This window comes from Mus caroli, unplaced genomic scaffold, assembly GCF_978045245.1.
Source record: "Mus caroli unplaced genomic scaffold, Mus_caroli_1 scaffold_20, whole genome shotgun sequence".
NCBI lineage: Eukaryota > Metazoa > Chordata > Mammalia > Rodentia > Muridae > Mus > Mus caroli.
The window spans coordinates 57417320-57442089 of NW_028227275.1; the positions used below are offsets into that span (position 1 = coordinate 57417320).

Sequence of the window (24770 nt, forward strand, 5' to 3'; positions counted from 1 at the left end):
AAAGGATGGCTGGCATCTCCAAACCCACATTCAGACTCTGCTCTGACGAGTTCTTCAGGCAGATGTTTGTTTTTAGATAGGAACTGTTCCAGAAAACCCAGGCCAGGGTGGGGCTGTGCTCTCAGGCAGTGCTTGTGTGAAGGTCAGGGGCACTGCTTCTGCTGTAGCTGCTTCGTATTTCATGTGTTCAGGAGTGTGGTCACTCATTCATTCATTCATCAAACATCAATGCTTGTCTGAATCTAGGCCTGAAATGGACACAGCAGGGCAAGAGATGAGCCAGGAACAATGGAGAGGTGATTCAGGCGAAGTGCTTGCTGCACAAGCATGAGGCTCTTACTTCAATCCCTCATCCCTCATAGAGCCTGTCTGTGACACAGTCACGGTCCCAGCACTGGGGTGGTGGAGACAGGTGGATTTATGAGGCTTCAGGTCCCACTTGAGAGACTCTGTCTCAAAATAAATGAATTGGGTGGTTGGAGAGATGGCTCGGTGGTGGTTAAGTGTTAAGAACACGTACGTGAAGGCAGGCGTGGTGGCGCACGCCTTTAATCCCAGCACTGGGGAGGCAGAGGCAGACGGATTTCTGAGTTCAAGGCCAGCCTGGTCTACAAAGTGAGTTCCAAGACAGCCAGGACTACACAGAGAAACCCTGTCTCAAAAAATACTAACTAGGGCTGGTGAGATGGCTCAGTGGGTAAGAGCACTGACTGCTCTTCCGAAGGTCCAGAGTTCTAATCCCAGCAACCACATGGTGGCTCACAACCATCCGTAACGAGATCTGGCGCCCTCTTCTGAAGTGTCTGAAGACAGCTACAGTGTACTTACATGTAATAAATAAATAAATCTTTAAAAAAAAATACTAACTAAATAACTAAATAACTAAATAAATAAATAATCATAATCTTAAAATTAAAATGAGTATATAGATGGATCCTGAAAAATTATATATAAGATTGATCAGATACATACCTGCACATAGCATGTATGCACTTATACTCACATGAATATGCACACATACTTGTAACACATATGTTCATATGCACACAAGAGAGAGATGACCATGGAGCATCAATTAGAGTAGAAGTCAGTGGGTATCTCTCCTCATTTATCAATATTCCTGACATTCAGGTGCAGAGATGTTATGATGTAATGTCTGCCTTCCCCCAATTTATATGTACAACAATGAATGTTTTTTTTTTTTTTTTTGGTTTTTCGAGACAGGGTTTCTCTGTATAGCCCTGGCTGTCCTGGAACTCACTTTGTAGACCAGGCTGGCCTCGAACTCAGAAATCCGCCTGCCTCTGCCTCCCGAGTGCTGGGATTAAAGGCATGCGCCACCATGCCCGGCTATAATGAATGTTTTGATTGCAATGGTTTTAAATGAAAGCAATATGGCCTGGCAGTGTTAAATGTAGAATGGAACATGCATACAGTTGGGGTCAGGGCATCAGGACGTGGGTCTGAAAGGAACAGCAGGATTGGTTAGGGAAGAAGGCACGTAAAGGGGCTTCCAGGTCAATGGAAAAGCAGAAGCCCAAAGTGAAGAACTAACAGAGAGAGGAGATTCCTAGGGGATGGCAGGAACCAAGCTAAAGAGGGCAACAGGACTCTACCATGTATGCTTCAGTTTAAGAGATTCACCAGCCTGGCGGTGGTAGTGCAAGCCTTTAATCCCAGAACTCAGGAGGCAGAGGCAGGCAAACTGTGAGTTTGAGGCCAGCCTGGTTTACATAGTGAATTCTAGCACAGCCACAGCTATATAGCCCTGTCTCAAAAATGAGAGAGAGAGAGAGAGAGAGAGAGAGAGAGACTGTTCACCTAGGCCACTAGGGTGGTATAAATCTCTGTAAGTTCAAGGCTAGCCTGGTTTATATAGTTAAGTTTCAAACTAAACAAAGGCTACATAGTGAGACTCTATTTCTTTTTTCTTTTTTTTTCCCCCACTGGTTATCATAGTCTTTTATTGAAATATTTTCTTGTTGCTTCTTAACTAGCTGGGCACTCCACTGCACCACTGTTGATGTCATCTATGATGTCATGAGGGTGGTGGCCGTCCACATTGCAGCCCACAGACTGTGCGGTACCCAGGATCTCCTTGATAGTTCCAGAAAGTTCTCTAGCCAAAGACCGGTGTCTCATCTGCCGGGCAATGTTGACAATCTCATCTCATCGAAAGTGATGTTCCCACTGTGTTTAATGTTCTTCTGCTTCTTCCTGTCTCTCGGCGGCTCTTTGAGGGCTTTGATGATCAGGGCGGGGATAGAGAGGGCACCACCTCGATCTGGGCCTGTCTGTTCTGGATGCTCAGTTTCCCTGTAATTCTGAGACCTCTCCAGTCACCGGTAGCCTTGGCAATGTCATCACCAACTTTCTTCAGAGACAGACCCAGAGGACCGATCTTCCCGGCCAAGGCGAATGTGGCGCCGACCTCGCCTCCGGTGCACCTCAGGTACACGACTTTGACCTCGTTGGGGTCGAACTTGGGCGGCATGGTGGAGGCGGCTGGTGTCGGATGAACCCAGATTCGGGACGACCGAAGAAAGTTGCACCGTTGCCTCCTCCGAGCCGAAAGCCGAGACTCTATTTCAGAAAAGCAAAGCACAGGTCACTGTTCACTTACCTAACCTGGCTTGGGCAGCAGAAAATTGGGGTCCAAAATGTCCCCTTAAGATTTTACACTTTTGACAGGTGGTGGTTGCTCATGCCTTTAATCTCAGTACTTGGGAGGCAGAAGCAAATTAATCTCTGAGCTCAAGTTCAAGGCCAGCCTGGTCTACAGCCTGTTCCAAGACAGGGCTACACAAGGAAACCCTGTCTCAAAAAAACCCAAACCAAACAAAACCAAATGAGACTTGACAGTCTCAGCTGGGTATAGTGGCACACACCTTTGACCCCAGTGCTTGGAAGACAAAGGCAAGCAGATTTTATGAATTCAAGGTCATCCTGGTCTACAGAGTGAGTTCCAGGGCAGCCAGGGCTACACAGAGAAACCTTGTCTGGAAAAACCAAAACCAGAAACAAAAACAGGACTTTTCACTCTTGGTAGCTCTGGGGCACTAGACAGCTGTTGTTTGGCCTTGAATGTACAGTAATCCCATCAGATCTAGATTTGGGGACAGCCATTCTGGTCAGAGCCTGTATCAGAGGGCAGTTTTAGGAACCCTGAGAGACGGACAGGTCAGAGGATTCTCAGGAGGCTGTAGTGGTGACATAGGAAAGGGGAAGTAGAGGCAGGGGTCTGGGCTTTGACTTGTCTGTCTAGAGATGCCATCCACTGACAACCCTTCTCCCTCAGTAGGATTTGTTTTCTTCCAAAGGAGTCAAGAAGTCAGGGGAGTCGGGATACTTGCTTTGCTGAACATGAACTGACAGGAGAATCAGGTTCTAAGTGTCCAAGCCTGGGGTGGGAGTGTCCTGGCAGCCTGGAAAGCAAAGAGGTGCTCTAGAGAGGTGTGCAGTTTAAATCGCTTTCACTCATTTGCTTAAGACGGGGTCTCTCACTCTATAGTCCTGGTTGGCTTTGACTTTACAGAAAGACACCTGCTTTTGCCTCTCGTGTGCTAGCCAGGCAAAGCAGGCAGGAGTTGGCCAAGGAAGAAGGCACAGAAGGGCTCAGTGGGTAAAATGTTTGCCACCAAACTTGAGTTCCATCCCTAGAGACCCACGTGGTAAAAAGAGAGAACTGATGGTCAAATTGTCTGTCCTCTAACCTCCACATGTGCATACACAATCAATCAACCGATCAATCAATTAATGAGTTCGGCGTTCATCGGAGTGTGGTTTTTTTTTTTTTTTTGGTTTTTTTTTTTGGTTTTTCGAGACAGGGTTTCTCTGTGTAGCCTTGGCTGTCCTGGAACTCACTCTGTAGACCAGGCTGGCCTCGAACTCAGAAATCCGCCTGCCTCTGCCTCCCGAGTGCTGGGATTAAAGGCGTGCGCCACCACGCCCTGCCGGAGTGTGGTTTAATGGACTATGCCTTTAATCCATTTCAGCACTTGGGAGGCAGAGGCAAGCAGATCTCTGTGAATTAGTGGTCTGCCTGGTCTACATAGTGAGTTACAGACTAGCTAAGGCTACACGGGGATACCCTCTCTAAAACAAGAACAACAACAAATGTTCATGGTCAGGAGGGCGGCCCAAGCTCTGAGTCTGGGGTCCTGTTGGGAGTTTGAAGTCAGGATTGTCATCTGGTCAGGTCAGGAGTCAGGGGTGGTAATGATGGTGTGACTGAGAGAATGTTCAGAAATTTGAGTATGGGAGTCTTGGTCAGTGTCAGGATTCTTGTTAGGACCCACGGTCTTGGGTCAACGCCCTAGTGGAGCGTGGAGTCTAGCATGCTGAGATGGGATCCGAGTTTGTGGTCATGGCTTGGGGTCCTAGAGTCCTTGGTGGAAGACTCAGGTAACAGACCAGGACTGAGACCCGTGTCTCGGACCCGAGCGGTGCAGCCTCTAGGGGGCGCTGTCGCCCGCCCGCCCGCCCGCCGCCCGCCCGGCTCGGCCCCTCGGCGGCTCGCTGGCGCTGTGCGCGGCAGGCGGGGCCGGAGGCGGCGGCGGCAGCTCCGGGGCGCGGGCGAGCGGGTGGTGGTGGTGGCGGCGGCGGCGGCGCCCCGACTGCAGTCCCGGCGGGAGCGGAGCGCGAGCCGGGCCGGGCCCGAGCCGGCGCCATGGGGCGGCGCCGCCTGTGAACGGGCGACGTGCGAGGACCGGGCGGGGCGGCGGCGGCGCCGAGGCCCACAAGCCGCGCGGGCCGGGCCGGGCCGAGCGAGCGGGAGCGGAGCGGAGCCTCGGGCGGCGGGAGGAACAGCGCCGCCGCCGCCAAGATGGCCGACCTGGAGGCGGTGCTGGCCGATGTGAGCTACCTGATGGCCATGGAGAAGAGCAAGGCCACGCCGGCCGCGCGCGCCAGCAAGAAGATCCTGCTGCCAGAGCCCAGGTGAGCCCGCCTGTGCCGGGCCCCACGCGCCGCCCCGGGATAGGGATACCGTGCCCCAGGTTCCGGGGACCCCTTCTACTCCGGGGACCTTCTGCCCCGGAGACCCCATTATTCTGGCCGCCCCAGGACCCGGAGACTTCCTCTGTCCCTGCCGCCGCAGGCTTGGTGTCCACAAGCCCTGGGCGCCCCAAGTCCAAGCTCCTAGCCCTGGGCCGCCCTGCCGCTTCCTGTATCTCACTGCCCGGCCTGGTCGCTGTCAGCCCCTGACTCTGCTGCAGCCTTCTTTCCACCCTGATGCTTGGCTCTGCCCTCTACCCTCTTGTGTTCCCTTGTGGTTCCCTTCCTCGGGTCTGCCTCTGTTTACCCGATTGTATCACACAGTCTGTTGCTCCCGTTGGTATTCCACTACCCTATCCACTCCCCGTGGAGTGGGTAACACTCTTGCGAGGTTTGTGGAGTGAAGAGGACCAATTTGAAGACTTTTATTTTTTTGCCTTCCCCTATGGTGGGGTCACTATGGGATTGGGTTTGAGAGTGCTTTCTGGGGACAGTGCAGTGTACCATTCCTGAGGGCTGCGCTCCGGTGGGTGAGGGAAGTCCCTACTTTACCCTTTTCCCCACTTGTGGTTCCTTATGGGTACTTTTGACCAGGGGACCTCCCATCCTACAGCAGATGGACCGCGCTGCCACCTCTCTACAAGACAACTGATGTCATCGCACCTGGTATCAAAGTTTAAACTGTCCAGGATGTGGGTGCAGAACAGGGCAGGATGTGAGAGGTGTAGCTGGGGCTTGTCCAGTATATTATGGTAAATAGACTTATCTTCCTATTTGAGCTGCACAGGAGACCAGAGAGCTAGTGAGACAGGTGTAGTTTTGTTCCCATAGAACAAGGTGTGTGTGTGTGTGTGTGTGTGTGTGTGTGTGTGTGTGTGAGAGGGGAAACAACTCAGACTGGAATGGCTTGTGCAGTGTCACCAGGCCTCCACATCAGGGCTCTCAGCTTCGAGTTTTATGTTTTGTCCTGACCTGAAGGGTGGCCTGGACGTCTGTCCTGCATCTGGAAGAGGAGATGTGTCCACCCACCAGGATGCCTCCCGGTGGGTGGTGAGGCCAGTCCCAGAAGCCTCTTATGCCAACTCCTTTAACAGCCAAGAGTTGGCCTTGATTTTACTGTCATTCTCTGTGGTAGAACATGCTCCACCCCCAGTGGGCAGTGTGAAATAGGCCTCTGGTGTCCTCGGTCCTTAGAGCCAGGTGGGCAGGTTGCGGGCTTGCTGCTGTGCCTGTCACTGTACCCCCTCCTCCAGTGGCTGCACACTGGGTTTCAGTTTGACTGAGAACCAAGCCCTGTAGAGGAAAAATTGGTCTGTGTTTTGAAGAGGCCGTTGGGCCCTCCTTTTTTCTAAGACATTTGCAATCATATTTCTCAAAACAGGAACTAGACTGAGTGTCAGCTGGGGCTGTCTAGGGGCAGCAGCAGTTAGGATGAAAATGAGTTCAGAAATGACAAAACTTAAAGGAAGAGTGGGGGAGGGGCAGTCCGCATCTTGGGCTTGTAGTAGTGCTCTCCTGGGCGGCCACAGCCATCGGGTTCTTCTGCAGGTGGAGGTCTGCAAAGTTTAAGGTGGTGCCTTTTCTAGAACTCTCTGTGTCTGGACAATCCCCAGAATGCATTGCTCCTAATAGACCCTACCTCCAGTCGTCTCCTTGCTGGTGTTCAAGAACCCTGAAAAACGAGCTGTACCTCTTTCTCTTTACCTTTTCATATGGTGGCAGTTATGATGTGATGTGATTGAATAAGAATGGAAAGTTTAATAATTCATTATTTATTTTGACATCTGTCATCTCAGTTGATCCAAAACCAACATGTGAAGTTGGCAAGGCCAACAGTACCAGGATGGGGCAATAGCTGTGAGCAAAACTGCAGCAGGCTGTGAGTTTTAGGGAGCGATACCACGGGTGCAGGGCCACCATCAGTAGGATGTTGGTGGGCCAACTGCTCAGTCTGTGAATGGTTAGGAGCCTCTAACTCTGCCTGCTGGTACGCTCAGACAGTCACCCTGCAGTGCCGTGGCCCTAGGCATGCAAACCTCCCATGATGGAAGGCAGGTTCCCTACGTGGTGATGCTCTCTGCACACTATTGAGGCAGGTATCTCTCACCCTTGAAGGTAGTTGTGATCATGTCTCATGTGTGCCCAATATATCCCAATCTGTGAAGTGTCTTGTCTTCACAACTCTGGGACGCTGGCTGACCCAGCAGGTGGTATTTCTTCATTTACTAACCGAGGCTTTGAGGCTCGTCACACAGAAGATCTGGGATTGGGTCACAGGTCTTTGGAGTCCCAACCACAGTCCTCTTCCTATCTGTGCTTTGTCTCTTCCTCCCACTCCCATATAATTGGTTTGTGGGATGGGATGGCTGAAACCACTTGTCGTGGGAGCTGTGGGTCTGGGGTGGTGGCCTGAAAGTAGCAGGGCAGTTTCTGGCATCATCAGCTGTCACGGTATACAAGACCCAACCCTTCTGCCATTTGCTGAAACACAGGCTGCCCTGGCAAAGCTAGTGTGTAGATAGGAGGGACAGCTCCATTTCAGGGCCTCCATCAGATACAGGGCCCTGCTTCCTTCCCCACCCTAAAGCCAGGGTCAGGTAAAGAAGCAATGGGGTTCGTTCCTGTGCCAGTATGCCAATGGGAGTTGTTTCCACTTTGGGGTAGGCCATCTTGGCAGCCTCTCTGTGGCTGGTGCCCAGGGTTGTGGCTTGGCTGAGCTTGGCTGGCATCACAGCTCTTATTTCCCAGGGCTGGGGACGGGGAACTGTTGGGCATCGTGCCACTGTAACTTGGCAGAAGCATCCCCCTTCCTTCCTCTGTCACCTAGAGAATCTGGGGAAGCAGGCTCATCCCAACCTTCTCTCAGGAGGGGGTGCCGTATGGATAGAACACGGGGGTCCTGGCTTCTTACTCCTGCAATTCTGGCTCACACTGGATCCAGGCACAGTTATCCTGAATGAACCTGCCTCAGTTTATCTGCTTTGGTAAAACAAGGGGGCTGATCCTTCGCCAATGACCTCCCAGGACTGTGGGACTGAGGTCTGGTCCTCGCCCTACAGAAGTTGTTTCCAGCAGCTGTTGCAGTCTCATAATTATCATCATTTGCTTAATATGACCACTGAGGCCCTGTGTAATTAATCTCAGGGCTCCTGGGTGAGGAGCCCTGCCTGGGCGGTCCCAGGAGATGTCCCTGCTCTCCCCAGTGACAGTGGCAGCCCCAGCAGCAGCATGTGGGAGCTGGGTGCCTCTTGCAGCCTTCTGGTTCTCTGGGCTATTTCCTGGTCCCTCCCCCACCACGAGCTTCCTCCGATGCTGCCCTCCCCGCCCCATGCTTGTTTCCCCGTCTCCCCAGACCCTGCTACTCTTCCTTCTCTGCTTCTTCGTTCCTGTTAACTCATTACAGCCAGGACTTCCTGCCTAGATTGGTGGGGGAAGGAGGGCTGAGCAGGCTAGCTGAGAAGGCTTTTGCTCTTCTTCCACCCTCCACTTCTCCATCGCCAGCAGAAAGCCTGCGGTTGCCAGCCTTTACCCCTTACCAGAACATTCCACTCCAGTCGCAGCGACCCACCCCCTCCTGCCCTGAAAACAAGATTATCTTTTCTGCAGTCTATCCCTGCGGGCCTTTGAAGCTGCTACCGCTCCCTGGGAATGGCTCTCTGAAACGCCTGTTCCCATCTGCCCTCCTCTCCGGAGTGAGGCTCTCATCTCACGGATTTGCTATTAAGTTGCTCAGCTCTGCTCGCTTCTCCACCGTGCACTCAGTAAATGGATTTGAAGGGAGCAGGAGCATCATAGGTCAGGATCCGCGCGCAGGAATCTGGGCTCTGTCAGCCTGGGAATGATGTATCCTATTAATGCACAATCCATGCTTGTAGTAAACCCTGGTGACGTCAAGTGCAGGCACACACTCTGCCGCAGCTTCTCCTGTGCCCAGGTTGCTGTGTAGGAAGCTGAGAGCCCCAGGGGCCCCAGGGAGTTCCAGCTGCCTGCACATGGCTGCTGTTCTCGGGATATTATGGAATAAACAGCAGGAGCCGAGAGCATGTGATGGGTTTTGAGGAATGCACAGCCTCCATCATACCTGCTGTTCCTCTCTGGGCCCCTTTCCTACTCCCAACTGGCTCCTAAGACCATTTCTTCTGGATACTTACACTTAGGTTATTTCAGGCCCACTTCAGATGAGAAAGATCCCAAAAGTAAGGCGTTTGGCAACAGCATTTTTCTGTACCGACATCTTGTCTCGCTCGCATCACTGCTTACTGAAGAGGGCGGCTTTGGTGATGCAGACGTGGGTGTTTGGTGATAAAATGGGGGTCACTTCTCTGAGGGTGGAAGCTGCCCCAGAATTGGAATGGGGACAACCCCCTTCCAGTGACTGCTGGACAAGGGCCCCTAGAATGGTGTTCTCAATGCACACTGACAGGACGTCAGCTCCTGATGCCCTTGTAGGCGTAAGGTGCAGGGTGCCTGCTTACGTCTTGTCTGTGATGCCTGAAGTGTTCCTTCCTGAGCATCCTGCAAGAGAACCTGGAGGTTGGGGCTTCCTGGCATTGACCATTGGCTCTGGGTCAACCAGTGTTGGCCTTCATTGGGTTTAGTGGACATGATGGTTACAATTGGTTTTTCCCCTTTGGTACTGGCCCCTTGAGCTCTGAGAACATTGTTGAGCCCCTGGGAGAGTTGTTGAGAAATATTAATAAGAAGCCCTAGGGGATTTCCTCCTGCTGTTGCCACCTCGGTGCCAGGTTCCTGGAAATGCCACCAGGGAATGCCTCAGCTACAGCCACAGTTTGCTAGCTGTTCCCTGCCAGAGTGTGGCAGTTCCCAAGGTGGCCATCTGAGACATACCAGCCCAGAGACCTGTAGCCTCTTCATCAGCTTCTCGGGGAGTGTGTGTGTGTGGGGGGGTCACAGCATCAGTGTCACCATCACACAAACACCAGAACTCTGTACCGGACAAGACTCTTCCTTCCAGCCTGGCAGGCTCCTGGGAGGTGTGCTGCCCTGTTGTAATGCCCCCGTGGGGTGGAAAGGCTGGATGCTGCTCTGGTCCTCTGAGGCCCATCCCTCCCATCCCCTGCTGAGACATTACTCAAAGCCATTTGGATGTTTACTCTCTCACAGGCTTACTGTGGGCCTCCAGAGTGGTGGCCTTGTGGATCCTTCCACTCCTGGTCTTCAGAACCATCAAAATGGGCGTGCTTGCATCAGACTCCTTCCTGCAGGCCCTCCCAGCCCATACAGCAAGCTCCCTTGCCCCTACGGGGGAGCCACCTGTGAGGGCAGGCCCGACATACTAGGCCTGTGCCAGAGTGTGGGCTTGCTCTCATGCTGAAGCACGTGGGACCTTTCATATGAGAAGTTCTCTTACAACGCCACTCCCTCCCCGCCTGCTGTCCTCTCACCTTAGTCACTGAGAACAGAGAGGAAGTTCCCTCTTGCTACTTCTGAACTCAGGCCAGCCCTGCTCCTCAAACTGTGTGAGCACCCTAGCTGTTAGAGGTGCAAGGAAGCTAGGGATGGGGATGGGGTAGGTCGCCCTGGCACGAAACCTGTTAGTGCCTAGATGCCCTCAATTCTTTGGCAGAACAGGTCTCTCTCTCTCTCTCTCTCTCTCTCTCTCTCTCTCTCTCTCTCTCTGCTGTACTCTAGGGTGGAGCCATGGGAGTGCTTAGAACTGCTCTCCAGGTTAGAGGGGTGCCAGCCACCCCGGTCAGTTCCTCTCCTGCCAATGGGCCTGGCTCTGGCCACTGCTCTGCCTCAGAGACTGCCTAGCCATGGCCCCTTCCTTTGAGTTCAGAACAAGTGTGGACTGCTTAGCATAGACTTGTGTTCTAATGCAGGCAGTTAGGAGTTGTGGTGTGCCAGATAATAAAGCTTAGAGCAACCCTGTCTCAGTGTCTGAGGAAAAACACAGGCTAAGAGTGGCACAGAAAACCTGGCACCCCAGGAGCACCCCTTCCCCTTCAGACCTTTCAGCTTTCTAATATGCAGTACAGAAGTAACAAGTCCATTTCCTTGACACTCTTGTTTTGCAAAAGAGGAAACCAGCATTAAAGTGTGACTCGGCTGAGTGAGCATGGTGGCGCCTGCTCTAGCACTCTGGAGACTGAGGCAGGAAATAGCTAGTTTAAGGGCAGCCTGGGCTATATAGCAAGACCTTATATCAGAAAACTAAAATAGGGCTGGAGAGATGGCTCAGTGGATAGAGTTGTGTGCTTTATACACGTGAGGTCTAGAATTTGGACCCTGGCACCTACATAAGGGCCAGGCTGGCTTGTGGCTCACCTGTAATTCCAGGACTTGGGGTCCCTCGGGCAAGCTGGGAAGCTCAGCTACCAGCTTGGGTTCCACAAAAGTCTCTGTCTTGGACAGTTACTAAGGGGGACATCTGACGGCTGCCTCTGTCTTCTGTGAGCATGAGCACATCTGTCTGCGTCTGCATGCACATGTGCCAAAATTCAGAGTAAAGAAGCACGTTTGTGGTGACCTCCTGGGCTCTGGGAAGATCTGTTTGAAATCTGGCTAGGGTACCCTTCCAGCTGCTAAGGCACAAGGGGCTGTGATGTCTTCCACACACAGTAATGGTAGTCTTAACTGCCCTTCATTCTGTAGCTCAGACAAACTGAAATTTACAATGTGCTGGCCTCAGCTTCCTAAATGGGGACTTTGAGAACCACATACTCCTGGATGGATGTGGGCTATTGGCTTGGGTGGGGATAGAGGTGCCACTCAGAGCATGTCACATGTCCAGGCATTGCCAGCATCAGGGACCCATCCAGGAGACTGCTGCTGCCTCACGTGCAAGCCTGCACTTGCTTCCTGGCCAGGAGTTTCGCCCATTGACACATTTTCTAACCTGCCAGGCTCCGTAGCCTCAGAGTCTGTGAGGACAGACTGGAACATGCTGGAGGGCTCTGCTTAAGGCTGACCTTAGCTTTGGTTTTGGAGTAGTACTTATTTTATTTTAAAAAGACTTTTTTCTTTTAAGAAAAAAAAAAGAGAGAGAGAGATACTATGGGCTGGAAAGAACGATATTAGCATGCCTAGGTGTGGCCTTCGTGGGAGGGACAGTCTCCGGCCTGAGGTCCTGCTTCCTGTTGGGTTCCAGGCTCAGGTGGAAAACTAGAAAGCCCTGCCTTGTTGGCCCCCTGGCTGTCTAAGGCAGGGTCTTTACCAACACTGCCTCCCTTAGGCACCTTTGTACACCCACATCTTGGCTGCTCTAGGCCATGTCCCCTCACCCTGCGTGGGCAGGTCTTCAGCCAAGACTGCTTGTTTGGTTCTCAGGAAGCCAGTATAGGGTTAGGAGGGCATCCCAGGGCCCCCATTCCTGTGAGAAGCTTCTGCCCTTGTCTGTGACAGCTGGGGTCTTTGCCTGTCATCTGCATCTTCTGTTCATACATCCCACTGCCTGAACCTGTCTGTCTGGCTCCCCACTGCATGGAGAACTGACAAGCTGACCTCCCCCCTCCCATCACTTCACTGCTTCATATCCTGTCTGTCTGTCTGTGGACCAAAAAGTTCCAGAATGTAAAGGTGACAAGCAGAGCACCCAGGACCAAGTCTTGGGGTGGTGACGGTCTCACCCTTCTGGGCTGCCTGCCAGATGAGATCCAGGCACCTGGTTGTGCAGGTTTCTGAGCTTCGTCTCTGTGTCCTCCTGCCGGTTTTTCAGGAGTGCCACTCTCCTGTAAGATGTGAGAGATCAGCCTCCTGTGTGGACGGCTGCCTGGCCAGGCTGCCCTCTACAGGCAGAGCGTGGGCGGTGTCTGATTTAGTTCTTTATTTCAGTTTTGTTTGTGATAGGAGGTTTGAGAAAACCTCCTGCCTCAGCCTCCTGGGTGCTGGGATTTTAGGTACAGACCACCCAGCTGGACTCTCTCTCGGACTAACAGCTTTTCTCCAAGTTCCTGTTGTTCATACGTGTCTGTGAGGTTTTTTTTTTTTTTTTTTTTTAAAGATTTATTTATTATATGTAATTACACTGTAGCTGTCTTCAGACACTCCAGAAGAGGGCGCCAGATCTCGTTACGGATGGTTGTGAGCCACCATGTGGTTGGTGGGAATTGAACTCAGGACCTTCGGAAGAGCAGTCAGTGCTCTTACCCACTGAGCCATCTCACCAGCCCCGTGTCTGTGAGGTTTAGTCTGTCTTATCCCAAGTCCCTCTGAATCTTCAGAAGACAGGAAAGTATGTTGGTGGTGGGTGGTCCCCAGGGGGAGAAGCTGGCCCAGTGTAGATGAAGGGCACATGTAACCTTGGCGCCGCTGTCAGTTGCCAGGGAATGGCCTTGCTGCCCCAGAGGGGACAGCTCTGAGGCAACAGTACGGGAGAGCCTGAGTTTGGGTAGGAGTTGCAGGCAGGAAGCCCAGAATCACCAAGGCCTGGCCTGGTCATCAGAGCCCCACTTCCTGTCAGAAACAGCTTTTGATGGACCTGTGGTGTCTCCTAGCCCCTAGGCGAAAGGGTCACAGTTTCAGGATTGGCCCTGGGTAGCTCAGCATGCTCTCTTGAGAGGCCAACAAAGCTAGATCCATCCTGGAAGGGCTGGGCCTGGAGGCTGGTGCCCTGTCACCATTTGCCCCAGTTTTACTTTTTTCCAAAAACTTGGAAGCGCAGAGTGTAAGGTAGGGCTGGCAGACACCCTTCCTGCATTCACAGCCCAGCAGCCTGTGCCACCTCCCCACCTCACGCCCCTCTCACCTTAGCAGTGTCTACCTGGACTTTGTTACATAGTGACCCCATGAGGTCTCTGCTCAGTCTTCCATCCAGCCTCCTAAGGACCATACCTTCAGGCTGTGCTCTGGCTTTGAGCCCCCCCCCCCCCAGCACCCCGTTCCTGTCCTCCCTCCTTGTGAGTTTGTTCTACCTTCTCTGTCTTGTGGGCCGCTTGTTGCTGGGCCAGTTTTTCCTCACCTGTCTTAATACCCCCAGCCCTTTGCCCTGGGCTTCACCACCTGGTGACATCCTGTTTGCACTTCAGGAAGCCAGCAAAGGTCCACTTCTCCACACAGCAGCTCCCCACCACCCAGAGCTGATCTGACCACTGGCCCCCAAGGCTTCAGCGCCCACTGATGACACATTCCAGGGGCCTACACCAGAGAAAGGCCTGCCTGGAAGTAGGTGTGGGTCTCGTGCCATGAACAGTGCCTGACTCTAGCCTGAGTGACCAGGCTAGCCTACGCTTAACCTGGTAGGGATTCTAAGGGCAGCAGGGGTGAGCACAGAAAGCCGGGCTGTGGTGTGGAGCCTCGGTTTCCTGGGCAGAGACCTGCTGGGGTTCCACATGTTCCCTAGGACTTGGTCTAGCACACCCCCTGGCTTCTGGTGCCCTCGGTTGGGCAGCTGTGTGTTCTCTGAAGAGACCAGGCTAGTGGGGTCAGATGTGACCAGAGCTGGCTGTTGGGGCAGGTTGGCAGGTTTGCAAGTGGCCCAGAAGAGGAAGGTGGAGGCAGGGAGGCTTCTGAAGTCTGGAATGCAGCTCAGTGAGATCTCCCCAGGCCGTGCAGTGCAGTGCTGCAGTGAATAAACAAGGTGGTGCTGTGGAGATTGTCTCAGGAACTTTGGTGACCAGGTTTTCTGCTGTGGTCTTACCAGATGGTCTAGGCAGGGGACACGCTTTTATCCAAGTGTTAGGGACACACACCCTGAGGCTTGAATTGTCCTTTCCTGAGATAGGGTCTCACGTAATCCAGGCTGGCCTTGAACCCCTGATATACCTGAGCACTGGGATGAAGATGAAATACAATATAAATTTGTTAAGGAATACAGTTCAAAGCTAAGTGTGGTAACATACGCGTGAAATCCCAGCACTCTGAAGGACTGCTACCTGTCTGAGGCTACATGTCCTAAGACAGCAGCAAAACCTGTCTCTCCAAGACAGAACCCAGGCTATTGACATAGCTCAGCTAGTAAAACACAAAAACAAACAAACAAAAGGACACCAAGGTTTACAGCCCAAGTTTAACCCCTGGGACCCAAGAGAACTGACTCCAGAAAGCTGTCCTCTGACCTCCACACACAAACCAAACAAACAACAAGAAAATCCATGGCCCCTTTGGCAGTTTCTCCCAGGTCTCTAGTACCCACAAACCTGATTTTCTGTCAGTGAGCCTGGAGCCTATCATGGAGTCATGTGGATGGGTTCATATAGATCGAGTGCCCTGAGGCCGCCCGCCATTCATTACCTGGTCCTGAACTTGTCAAGTGTGAGTGCTTCATTCTTCTATTGCCAGACCATAACATGGCCACAGTCTGCTCTGTCCATCAGCCAAACAACAGACAAGTCCTGGCTTTCCCAGAGTCAGCACATGGCAATGTGTGACACACACCTCTGCAAGCAGTAGGCACAGATGAGGACTTGCTGGCCATTATAACTTTGGTTTTCTCTGAAGTAACCTGTGGTCAGAATGGGTGATCAGGCCAGCTGAGGGGCTGGGAGTTCCCCGGAGACATGATAACGTTGAGTTAAGAGTGGTTCCATTCAAAACAGACATGATGGCACTCATCTGTAATCTCAACACTAGAGAGGCTGAAGTAGGGCTCCTGTGGGTCTAGCCTGGGCTCTAGTGCGTCATTCTAGCATTGTTTGTTTGCTTGCTTGTTTGTTTCTAGATAGGGTTTCTCAATATAGGCCTGGCTGTCCTGGAACTCACTCTGTAGACCAGGCTGGACTCGAACTCAGAAATCCACCTGCCTCAGCCTCCCAAATGCTGGGTTAAAGGTGTGTGCCACCACTGCCTGGCCCAGCCCATCTTTTAAAAAAAAGGTGGGAGCAGCGAGTAAAGTGTTACTGCTAAGCCTGACAGCCTGAGTTTGGTATCTGGGGCTCACATTGAAGGAGAGAACCAACTCCCATGAACTCTGACCTCTACACACCATGGCACTTGTGCGAGTGCTTGCGAGTGCACACATACACACAAAATAATACATCTGTTTTAGAAAATGAGTGCCTTGGGCTTGTGGCCCCAGGCCCCTGTGGGCGGCGCCTGCTCACTGCACCCCTTGGCTTGCAGCATCCGCAGTGTCATGCAGAAGTATCTGGAGGACCGAGGAGAAGTGACCTTTGAAAAGATCTTTTCGCAGAAGTTAGGTAAGTGCAGGCACCTCTCCCAGCCTGAGGTCTCTCCAGGAGGACTCCAGGGTCAGCTTCCTGTCGTTCTGCCTCTGCTTGTGCCATGTGCCCCTGTCCCAGAAGTGTCCCCACTACTCAGGCTCCCCCTCCAGTAAAGAATGGTGACCCTTTGTGACTCCCAGCCCCTGGCTTCTGCCCAGGGAGCCCTGTGGTGGGGGTGGGGACCCATCAGTCTTCCCCAGGCGCCAGGGAAGTTCCTCCTTTGGGGTTTTTGTTTTTGAAAGTTGCAGCTTCCCCTTGGCGCAGCCACAGCTGCTTTGGGCCGTTGGTAGAACTGACAGGAAGAGGCGGGGCCCTTCCTGTGGTGCCTGTGGAGCTGTGGTTGGCCCCGCCTCCACCCCACACCCCCCAGGCCCTAAGTACGCAACCTGCCTTGGCGCTGGCCCCTCCATCCTTCTTCCTCTGGTGTGTGTGTGTGTAAATTTGGGTTGTCCTAGAAGTATTATGCTATACACCCCAGTGCTCAGGCTAGAGGGATATCCCAGGAAGCCACTGTAGTCACTCAGGGCCTCGGATTTGGGCTTCCGGAGGGTGTGGTCTCTATGGAACTGAGGGTGTCCTAGAAGGATCAGGCGTTGGAAGTCAGCCTTGGTTCAGCAGTAGGCCAGAAAGAACACAGCCTCGGGGTACAGGTCTGTACTATCTGGCTTTGGGCAAGTTACCTCTCCTCTCTGAGCCTCATATTCTTCAGATCTGAGAAATGGGACCTTGAGTCCAGTTGCCCACGGCAGACAGGATGGGCCCGAGTCAGTGATGTCAGTAAGAGTGCTTTGTAATCCAAGCCTCTCTCCACTAACCTTGTTCACAAGTCACTGGAAGCTTCCACCCGACTGCCCTTAGAAGAATTAATGGCTTTAAGCATTAGCAGAGAAAGCTGACTAGGGGCATTAATAACATTGGCCATCAGTGCTCCTAAGAGCATAGAAAGCCACCCAGCATGACTCAAGCACCCATCTAGGCTGTGGTATCACACGCCTTTAACCTAGCACTTAGGAGGTAGAGGCAGGCCAGGCAGATCTCTGAGTAAGTTTTAGGACAGCCAGGGATGCACAGAGAAACCCTGTCTCCAAAACAAAACAACAAAACCCTCAGGCATTCCTGCTGGACTAGAGGCCTGAGGGGGGAGCCATTCTCAGCTTTGCCATCTGGAAGCTGCTCTGAGACCTCCACCCTCAGCCTAGCTTTCCAAGGGATCCTCCAATAGATTGAAGAGCTCTGAGTTCTTTTTTTGTTTGTTTTTTTATTTTTTTGAGACAGGGTTTCTCTGTGTAGTCCTGGCTGTCTTGGAACTCACTCTGTAGACCAGGCTGGCCTCGAACTCAGAAATCTGCCTGCCTCTGCCTCCCCAGTGCTGGGATTAAAGGTGTGCGCCACCACGCCCGACTGAGCTCTAAATTCTTATGACAGGTGTCCCTGAGCCTCACTTTTGCCAACTAGACTTGCCTTTCTGATCAGAGATATTGTGAAAACCGCCTGGATGTGAAGGAGAGGGTAGGGAGGGACTCTGTCTTGGTTGCCATCTCCCTCCTGTTATAGCCTGACCTGTCCATCCCACTGTCTCCACCAAGAGCCTTACTACTGCCTATAGTAGATACTGCCCACACAGATGGGGTCAGAGCGTGGCACTGCCCTGAGCTCCATGCCAGAGCCAACCTCACTCTCCTCCATACCTCGCCTCAGCACCAGCATTTTTTAGCCATCCTCTGCAGAGGCAGATGCTGGGGACAGGGCAGAAGCACAAGCTCCCTAACCTGCAATCTGGGACTTGTTAGGCTGGTGGCAGCCTAAGTGGCCACATCGCCTGGACCCTTCCAGTGGTGCAGACCATCTCTGCTACTGCCCTGGCTGGCTTTGTTCAGGAACTCCAAGCTCACTCCACTCACAGTGATGAGAAGGCCCCTAAGAGGAGGGTGTACGTGGCTCAGCGTAACCGACTTGGTTGCTTTCAGGATACCTGCTTTTCCGGGACTTCTGTCTGAACCATCTGGAAGAGGCCAAGCCCTTGGTGGAATTCTACGAAGAGGTGAGATGGGCGAGGTCTGCTGAGATAAAGGCGCATAAGCACCTTGCTGTGTCGGAGGCCCTGGCGTCTGGCTTCATGCCTTGGCCACAGACAGTCATCTGTAGGTGTTCCTTCTGCCAGATCAAGAAATATGAGAAGCTGGAGACCGAGGAGGAACGTGTGGTCCGCAGCCGAGAGATCTTTGACTCCTATATTATGAAAGAACTGCTGGCCTGCTCACATGTAAGAGTCCTGTGGGATGTGAACTCATGTGTTGACCCCAGCAACGTGGGATTAGAAGGGAAGAAAGAGCCTTGTATAAGATTCACAGCCACCTCTGTCCTCTCCAGCCCTTTTCAAAGAATGCTACGGAGCATGTCCAGGGCCACCTGGTGAAGAAGCAGGTGCCTCCAGATCTCTTCCAGGTTCGTGCTGGGTGCTTCTCCTCTTGCCCCCATTCTGCCCAGATCAGGCCCCGCCTTAAGTCAGCTGGGGCCCTGGAGCCTGGGGCACTGCAGACTTAGTCACCAATTCCCAGCTCTCTCCCCACAGCCATACATTGAGGAGATTTGTCAGAACCTCCGAGGGGATGTGTTCCAGAAGTTCATAGAGAGGTAAGTAGGAGAAGCAAGATAATCGGTCTTTGGACAGGCAGTCTGCCCTGGCTCTGAGCGGACAGGTGTGGGGTCTGTCTCTGTCCCATCACAGGGACTCTTGAGAGGTCACGTAGATCCAACGTCCTCTTCTCCCACCCTGTATCTCCCTGTGCTTTGGAGTGTCAGGGTCTAGGCAGGGCTGTACCTGAAGTACATACTTCCCTCTGTGGTGAGAACCACCAGTGTCTAGGCAGAACGCTAGGAACAGCTCTTTCAGTCAGCCACCCAGCCATGGGTGGCACAGCGGCTGAGAAGGTGACATCACTGGGAATGTGAGCAGCAGATGCTGTACCCTGGTGGAGGTCTGACTAGAGAGCGTCTCTCTGATCGCAGCAGGACAACATGGTTCAGGCTGCTGAGGCTTGTTGGCCTGAGCTAACCATAGGCTCAGGAGGTCTCTATGTCCACGTGTCAGGACCCTGGAAGGGCAGTGGGTGGCTCGGACTCTGATGATGGCTCAGTGCCTTGATGCTTGCTTGAGTGTGTCTCCTCCTTCTTCCCCAGTGACAAGTTCACACGGTTCTGCCAGTGGAAGAATGTTGAGCTCAACATCCATGTGAGTGGGTTCAGGGAGCTGGCGTGCCAGGGGACCCTGGGGAAATGCAGTGGCCAGGGCTTTGCCGTGAGCCCCACAGAGGTGACTCTGGGGGGAGGAGGGCCAGTGCTGGGATCCCAGTAGGAGAGGCTGGAGAACGGTGAGTGTGTGTCTAGATCACAGGAGTAGGAGACCCCGGTAGCTGGGGAGTGAGCAGATGCCTCTGCTGTGGGGCCGGGGAGGCTTGTAGTGACCCTGGCTGTTACCACTCTACAGCTGACCATGAATGACTTCAGTGTGCATCGAATCATCGGGCGTGGGGGCTTCGGTGAGGTCTATGGGTGCCGGAAAGCAGACACAGGCAAGATGTGAGCACCCTGATCAGCTGGCACTGGGTGGGGTGCCCGAGGGAGGAGTCAGGCTTCTTGAGGTACCACGAAGGACTGGGACTTTCTAAAGAGCTGTTCCGGGGATCAGTGCCCCAAGCTTGCCATCCCTGAGTCTCTCTCTGCCTACGAGTGACTCCTGCCCCTGTCCCCTCCTCCCTGATTCACTCTGGCTGTCCTGTCTCCCTCTGGCTCCTCAGAGACTCACTTGCCGGCACCTCCTGCACTGGTTGTGTCACGTGGTTTGTCTTGCATCTGGTCTGCAGCAGCAGCCTGCTGAAGCAGCCTGGGGCTGTCCCCTGCAGGGTGTGCTGACACTGCTAACCTACTCCTCCATCATAGGTACGCCATGAAGTGTCTGGACAAGAAACGCATCAAGATGAAGCAGGGAGAGACCCTGGCTCTGAACGAGCGGATCATGCTTTCCCTCGTCAGCACTGGGGTGAGTTGGGTGGCCAAGCGGGCCTCCGTAGTGACCTCTGACCCCAGCCTCGGCCAGCCTTCGCTCACTCACCTTCCCCTTCCTCCTAGGACTGCCCCTTCATCGTGTGCATGTCGTATGCATTCCACACACCTGACAAGCTCAGTTTCATCCTGGACCTCATGAACGGTGAGCTCGGGACCAGCCCTCGGGGGTGGACCTAGGGCTGGACCTGGGCAGGAAGCTGAGTCTCACCTGGGGGGCTACCCCTCAGGTGGGGACCTGCACTACCACCTGTCTCAGCATGGAGTCTTCTCTGAAGCCGACATGCGCTTCTACGCCGCGGAGATCATCCTGGGCCTTGAACACATGCACAATCGCTTTGTAGTCTACAGGGACCTGAAGGTGAGGGGCTGCTGCCACCTGCCTCCTGCCTCCAGGCCTGCAGCGCGGCCAGCTTAGCCTCTTTCTGAGTTCAGTTGTGATGGAGGGGTGAGCGGGGAGAGGGAACGGGGCAGGGGGAGGGGGGAGAGGGGGAATGTCCTACCTGGGGCCTTGTCCCAAAACCATGTAGTTCCCTCCAGTGAGGGCCCAAGCTGGCCTCCTGGTGAGCTCTCTGGGCTTCCTTCACAGCCAGCCAACATTCTCCTGGATGAACATGGCCATGTGAGAATCTCAGACCTGGGCCTAGCCTGTGACTTCTCCAAGAAGAAGCCTCATGCCAGTGTGTAAGTGCCTAGCCGTTCCCTCCATTCCCAGCCCCTCTTCCACTCCACTTATAGCCTGTGCTCCCACAGGGGCACACACGGGTACATGGCCCCCGAAGTCCTACAGAAGGGCGTGGCCTACGACAGCAGTGCAGACTGGTTCTCCCTGGGCTGCATGCTCTTCAAGTTGTTGCGGGGGTGAGTAGACTAGCCCAGACGGCCAATCCAGATAGGAAGCGGGGAGGAGAGCCCTGTAAGGCCTGGGTGTTAAGAGGTGGAGCCTCCCTCAGTGTTCGCTAGCCCTGCCCACCAGTCCACCTCTCTTTTTTCCCATCCTTGCTCTTTGCCTCTTGTCCAGACACAGCCCCTTCCGGCAGCACAAGACCAAAGACAAGCATGAGATTGACCGCATGACATTGACGATGGTAAGTGTAACGGTGGCAATGAAGGCCTATGTGGTGCCAGAAGCATAAACTCCTGGTTCTGGCTGGCTGGCACTCCTGTCTCTGTACCTGAGGGCTGGGCTGCCGCCCTGTAACCTCTTGCCTTGCCTGTGCTGTCAGAGCTCACACTGGCTGAGGACCAGTTGGAAGCTGGGCCTCATCTCCCTCTGCTGGCCTCTAACCCTCCCCTGGAGCCAGGGCTCTCTTCCTGGCTTCTGCTGACTCCTCCTCCTCTTTGTCCTGAAAGGCTGTTGAGCTGCCTGACTCCTTCTCCCCTGAACTCCGATCCCTGCTGGAAGGTTTGCTGCAGAGGGATGTCAATCGGAGACTAGGCTGTCTGGGCCGTGGGTGAGTATCCTGGTCTCTCCACTATGGGCCCTGCTGGGCCAGCCTGCCTGGGCCTCTGGCTGTGCCGCCTTAGAACAGTGGTTGTGTCGCATCAGTTGAACCCTCCTCAGAGCTCACAGGGAGGTCCTGGCTCTATGTCCTCAGGGTGGCAGGGCTGGCTGGGTGTGTCACAGTTGGAGGAACCACCTGAGGGTCAGCTTTCAAAGGGTCCAGAAACAATCTTTGTAGCAAAGTTTTATTTTTGTATGAGGTGGAGGAGGGGGCTATATTTTGAGACGAGGTCTCATATAAACCAGGTCAGCCTTACTCTGTAACTGAGGCTGGCCTTGAGCGCTTCTACGTCTGATTAAAGGCATTTAATGTGTGTGCCACCACACCCAGGTTAGTAGCAACTTTGTAGATCTACTGGGATATCTGTTAATTACCAGACAGAGTAGTATTAAAAGCCACATCAGCCCCAGGATGTGAGAACTTCTTCTCCCATTTAGAGATAGCAAACTGACTGGGAGTAATGGAACTTGCCAAAAGGTAACTGAGTCAGAAGTCAAACCTAAGCTAATGACCCCACAGTTTGGACATAGCTCAACTTGAATGGTGCAGAGCCCAGGTGACAGGTATGTCTCTCCACAGGGCTCAGGAGGTAAAAGAAAGTCCTTTCTTCCGTTCCCTGGACTGGCAGATGGTCTTCTTACAAAAGGTAAAAGTCTATCCAGGGGTAGATGGGAATCTCCGCTGCCCCTCCCTCACCCGTGCTGATGCCCAGCCCCGCTCTGTGCAGTACCCTCCTCCGCTGATCCCCCCACGTGGGGAGGTGAATGCAGCTGACGCTTTCGACATTGGCTCCTTTGATGAGGAGGACACAAAAGGAATCAAGGTACTGCACCTGCTTGGCTCTGACCCCGAGCCTGGCCTGGTCTGATGACCCTTGCCCTCCTCTGCCCCTGTGAGATACTGTGACTACCCTGTGAACTGTGGGTCATACGTCCTCATCCCCCAGCCTCCCTGGGGATGGTGGTTACGGGTTACCATCCCCAGCTTAGGGCCCTACACAGGCCTGTGGCTGATAATGACCTGGCACCCTTTGTCTACCCATGTATCCCTGCCATGTCCGCCTGGTGAAGTTACTGGACAGTGACCAGGAACTGTACCGCAACTTCCCTCTCACCATCTCTGAGCGGTGGCAGCAGGAGGTGGCAGAGACTGTCTTTGATACCATCAATGCTGAGACAGACCGGCTGGAGGCACGAAAGAAGGCCAAAAACAAACAGCTGGGCCACGAGGAGGGTGAGGACTTATGGCCTGTTTTCCCGAGGGGGAGACAGGCCTGTTTCACACTGCAGAAATGAAAAGCAGGTTCTGCTAAGAAACTGACCAAGACCACAGCTAGAAAGTGGCTGGGTAAGGGTGAGGTGCTGAGCCTGCATCCCATGTCTTGTGCAGACTATGCCCTGGGTAAGGACTGCATCATGCATGGCTACATGTCCAAGATGGGCAACCCCTTCCTGACCCAGTGGCAGCGGCGATACTTCTACCTGTTCCCCAACCGGCTCGAGTGGAGGGGTGAAGGCGAGGCTCCGGTAAGAAAAGGTTCTGGCGGGACATGGTGTGGGCCCCAGGGTGGGTCCCAGGACTTCCTTCACAGCCTGCTCTGTCTTCCCACCCTGCAGCAGAGCCTCCTGACCATGGAGGAGATCCAGTCGGTGGAAGAGACACAGATCAAGGAACGCAAGTGTCTCCTGCTTAAGATCCGAGGTGGCAAGCAGTTTGTCCTGCAGTGTGATGTAAGTAGGGATGAGGGGATGAGGTTAGGGTACAGGTGGGAGGGTGGGTGCCTGACCAGCAGAGGCTGACAGAGCCTGGATGTGTACAGAGTGATCCAGAGCTGGTGCAATGGAAAAAGGAGCTGCGTGATGCCTACCGCGAGGCCCAGCAGCTGGTACAGCGAGTACCCAAGATGAAGAACAAGCCACGCTCGCCTGTGGTGGAGCTGAGCAAGGTGCCGCTGATCCAGCGTGGCAGTGCCAACGGCCTCTGATCCACCCATCTGCTGCCCGCCTGCCCACCCGCCTTTTATAAACCTCTAATTTATTTTGTTGAATTTTTATTATTTGTTTTCCCGCAAAGCGGAAAATGTTTTATTTTGTAATTATTGTGATTTCCTGTGGCCCCAGCCTGGCCCAGCCCCCAGGGAGGGGCCCGCTTGCCTCAGCTCCTGCTGCCACCAACCCAGCCACTGTCTAGCACTCCTCCCCTGTCCACACTCCAACCCCCTAGGGTCCTTGCTCCCAGTATCTTCCTACAGGGAAGAAGAGCGACCCTCAGCAGCCCTCTTGCCCCTCCATGGGGTGAAGCCACACTCAGTGGGTGTGTCACTTGAGGCTCTGTGGGCTGTGCTCAGTCTGTGGCCCAGCGCCCCTCCCCTAGGAAGGTGCATCACAGGGATACTACTTGAACTTTCCTATCACAGCTCCCATGCCACAGAGGGACAGACCCCTGCTGTCCTGCCTGCCCTCTTGCCACTGGTGAGAGAAGGCCCTTGTCTCCTCAGATTAGGAGGTCTCCCACAGTGACAGCTCCTGGGTCCTTGTTCAGGAAAAGCCTGTGTGTTACCACTGCCTCATCAGGAGGCTGCCATTGGCAGTGGCTGCTACTGGCCTCCCTGCAAGTCCCCTCTTCTTCCTGTTCCGTGCCTGGACTCAGGAGCATAGAAAAGGCAATTGTGGATTGGGCCACACTGGCCTAGCCTGAATCTAGATCCCTAACCCTGGGCTGGGTGAGGCTCACCTGCCCAGGACCACAGTGGGACAGCCTGGGCAGGTGGGTGGCACAGCATAAGAACCCAGCTGGGGCCAGCCCTCCCTGTCCTGGCTGGTCAGTGTGCCCCCACCCACACTGTCCAGCCCCTTAGCCCATGTCATGTCAGTGGCCACCGCCCACAGGTGCCACCTTGCCCACCGCATGCCCCCTTGTGCCAGTCGCGCAGCTGTGTGTGGTGTTGCGCCCTCTCCCCCTGGGGGCTGGGTGGGCACACCCTCCCCTCTTGTCTACTCACTCCTGGGGCGTTTCTTTGCCGATTTTTGAATGTGATTTTAAAGAGTGGAAAATGAGACTATGCGTTTTTATAAAAAATGGTGCCTGA

General features: G+C 53.8%; 1 protein-coding gene and 1 pseudogene across 1 annotated transcript; one reads left to right on the forward strand and one right to left on the reverse strand.

The window, feature by feature from the left end:
- Positions 1-1966: 1966 nt before the first annotated feature.
- LOC110286012 (large ribosomal subunit protein uL11 pseudogene) lies at positions 1967-2569 on the reverse strand (annotated as a pseudogene).
- A 1967-nt stretch (positions 2570-4536) lies between these two features.
- On the forward strand, positions 4537-24770 carry Grk2 (G protein-coupled receptor kinase 2). Its single transcript, XM_021151319.3, has 21 exons — positions 4537-4938; positions 16015-16091; positions 18083-18156; positions 18277-18378; positions 18486-18560; positions 18688-18749; positions 19296-19347; positions 19603-19694; positions 20055-20154; positions 20244-20322; positions 20408-20538; positions 20767-20861; positions 20931-21038; positions 21199-21265; positions 21531-21631; positions 22262-22328; positions 22410-22505; positions 22753-22915; positions 23072-23208; positions 23299-23412; positions 23502-24770. Exons 1-21 carry the CDS (start codon positions 4826-4828, stop codon positions 23664-23666), a joined length of 2070 nt encoding a protein of 689 aa, XP_021006978.1. The 5' UTR covers positions 4537-4825; the 3' UTR covers positions 23667-24770.

Coding starts and splice junctions, on each gene's coding strand:
- Grk2 (XM_021151319.3), top strand. CDS start 4,826: ATGGCCGACCTGGAGGCGGTGCTGGCCGATGTGAGCTACCTGATGGCC. Junction 18,561..18,687: donor TGCCTCCAGATCTCTTCCAG/GTTCGTGCTGGG, acceptor CTCTCCCCACAG/CCATACATTGAGGAGATTTG. Junction 23,413..23,501: donor AGTTTGTCCTGCAGTGTGAT/GTAAGTAGGGAT, acceptor GGATGTGTACAG/AGTGATCCAGAGCTGGTGCA.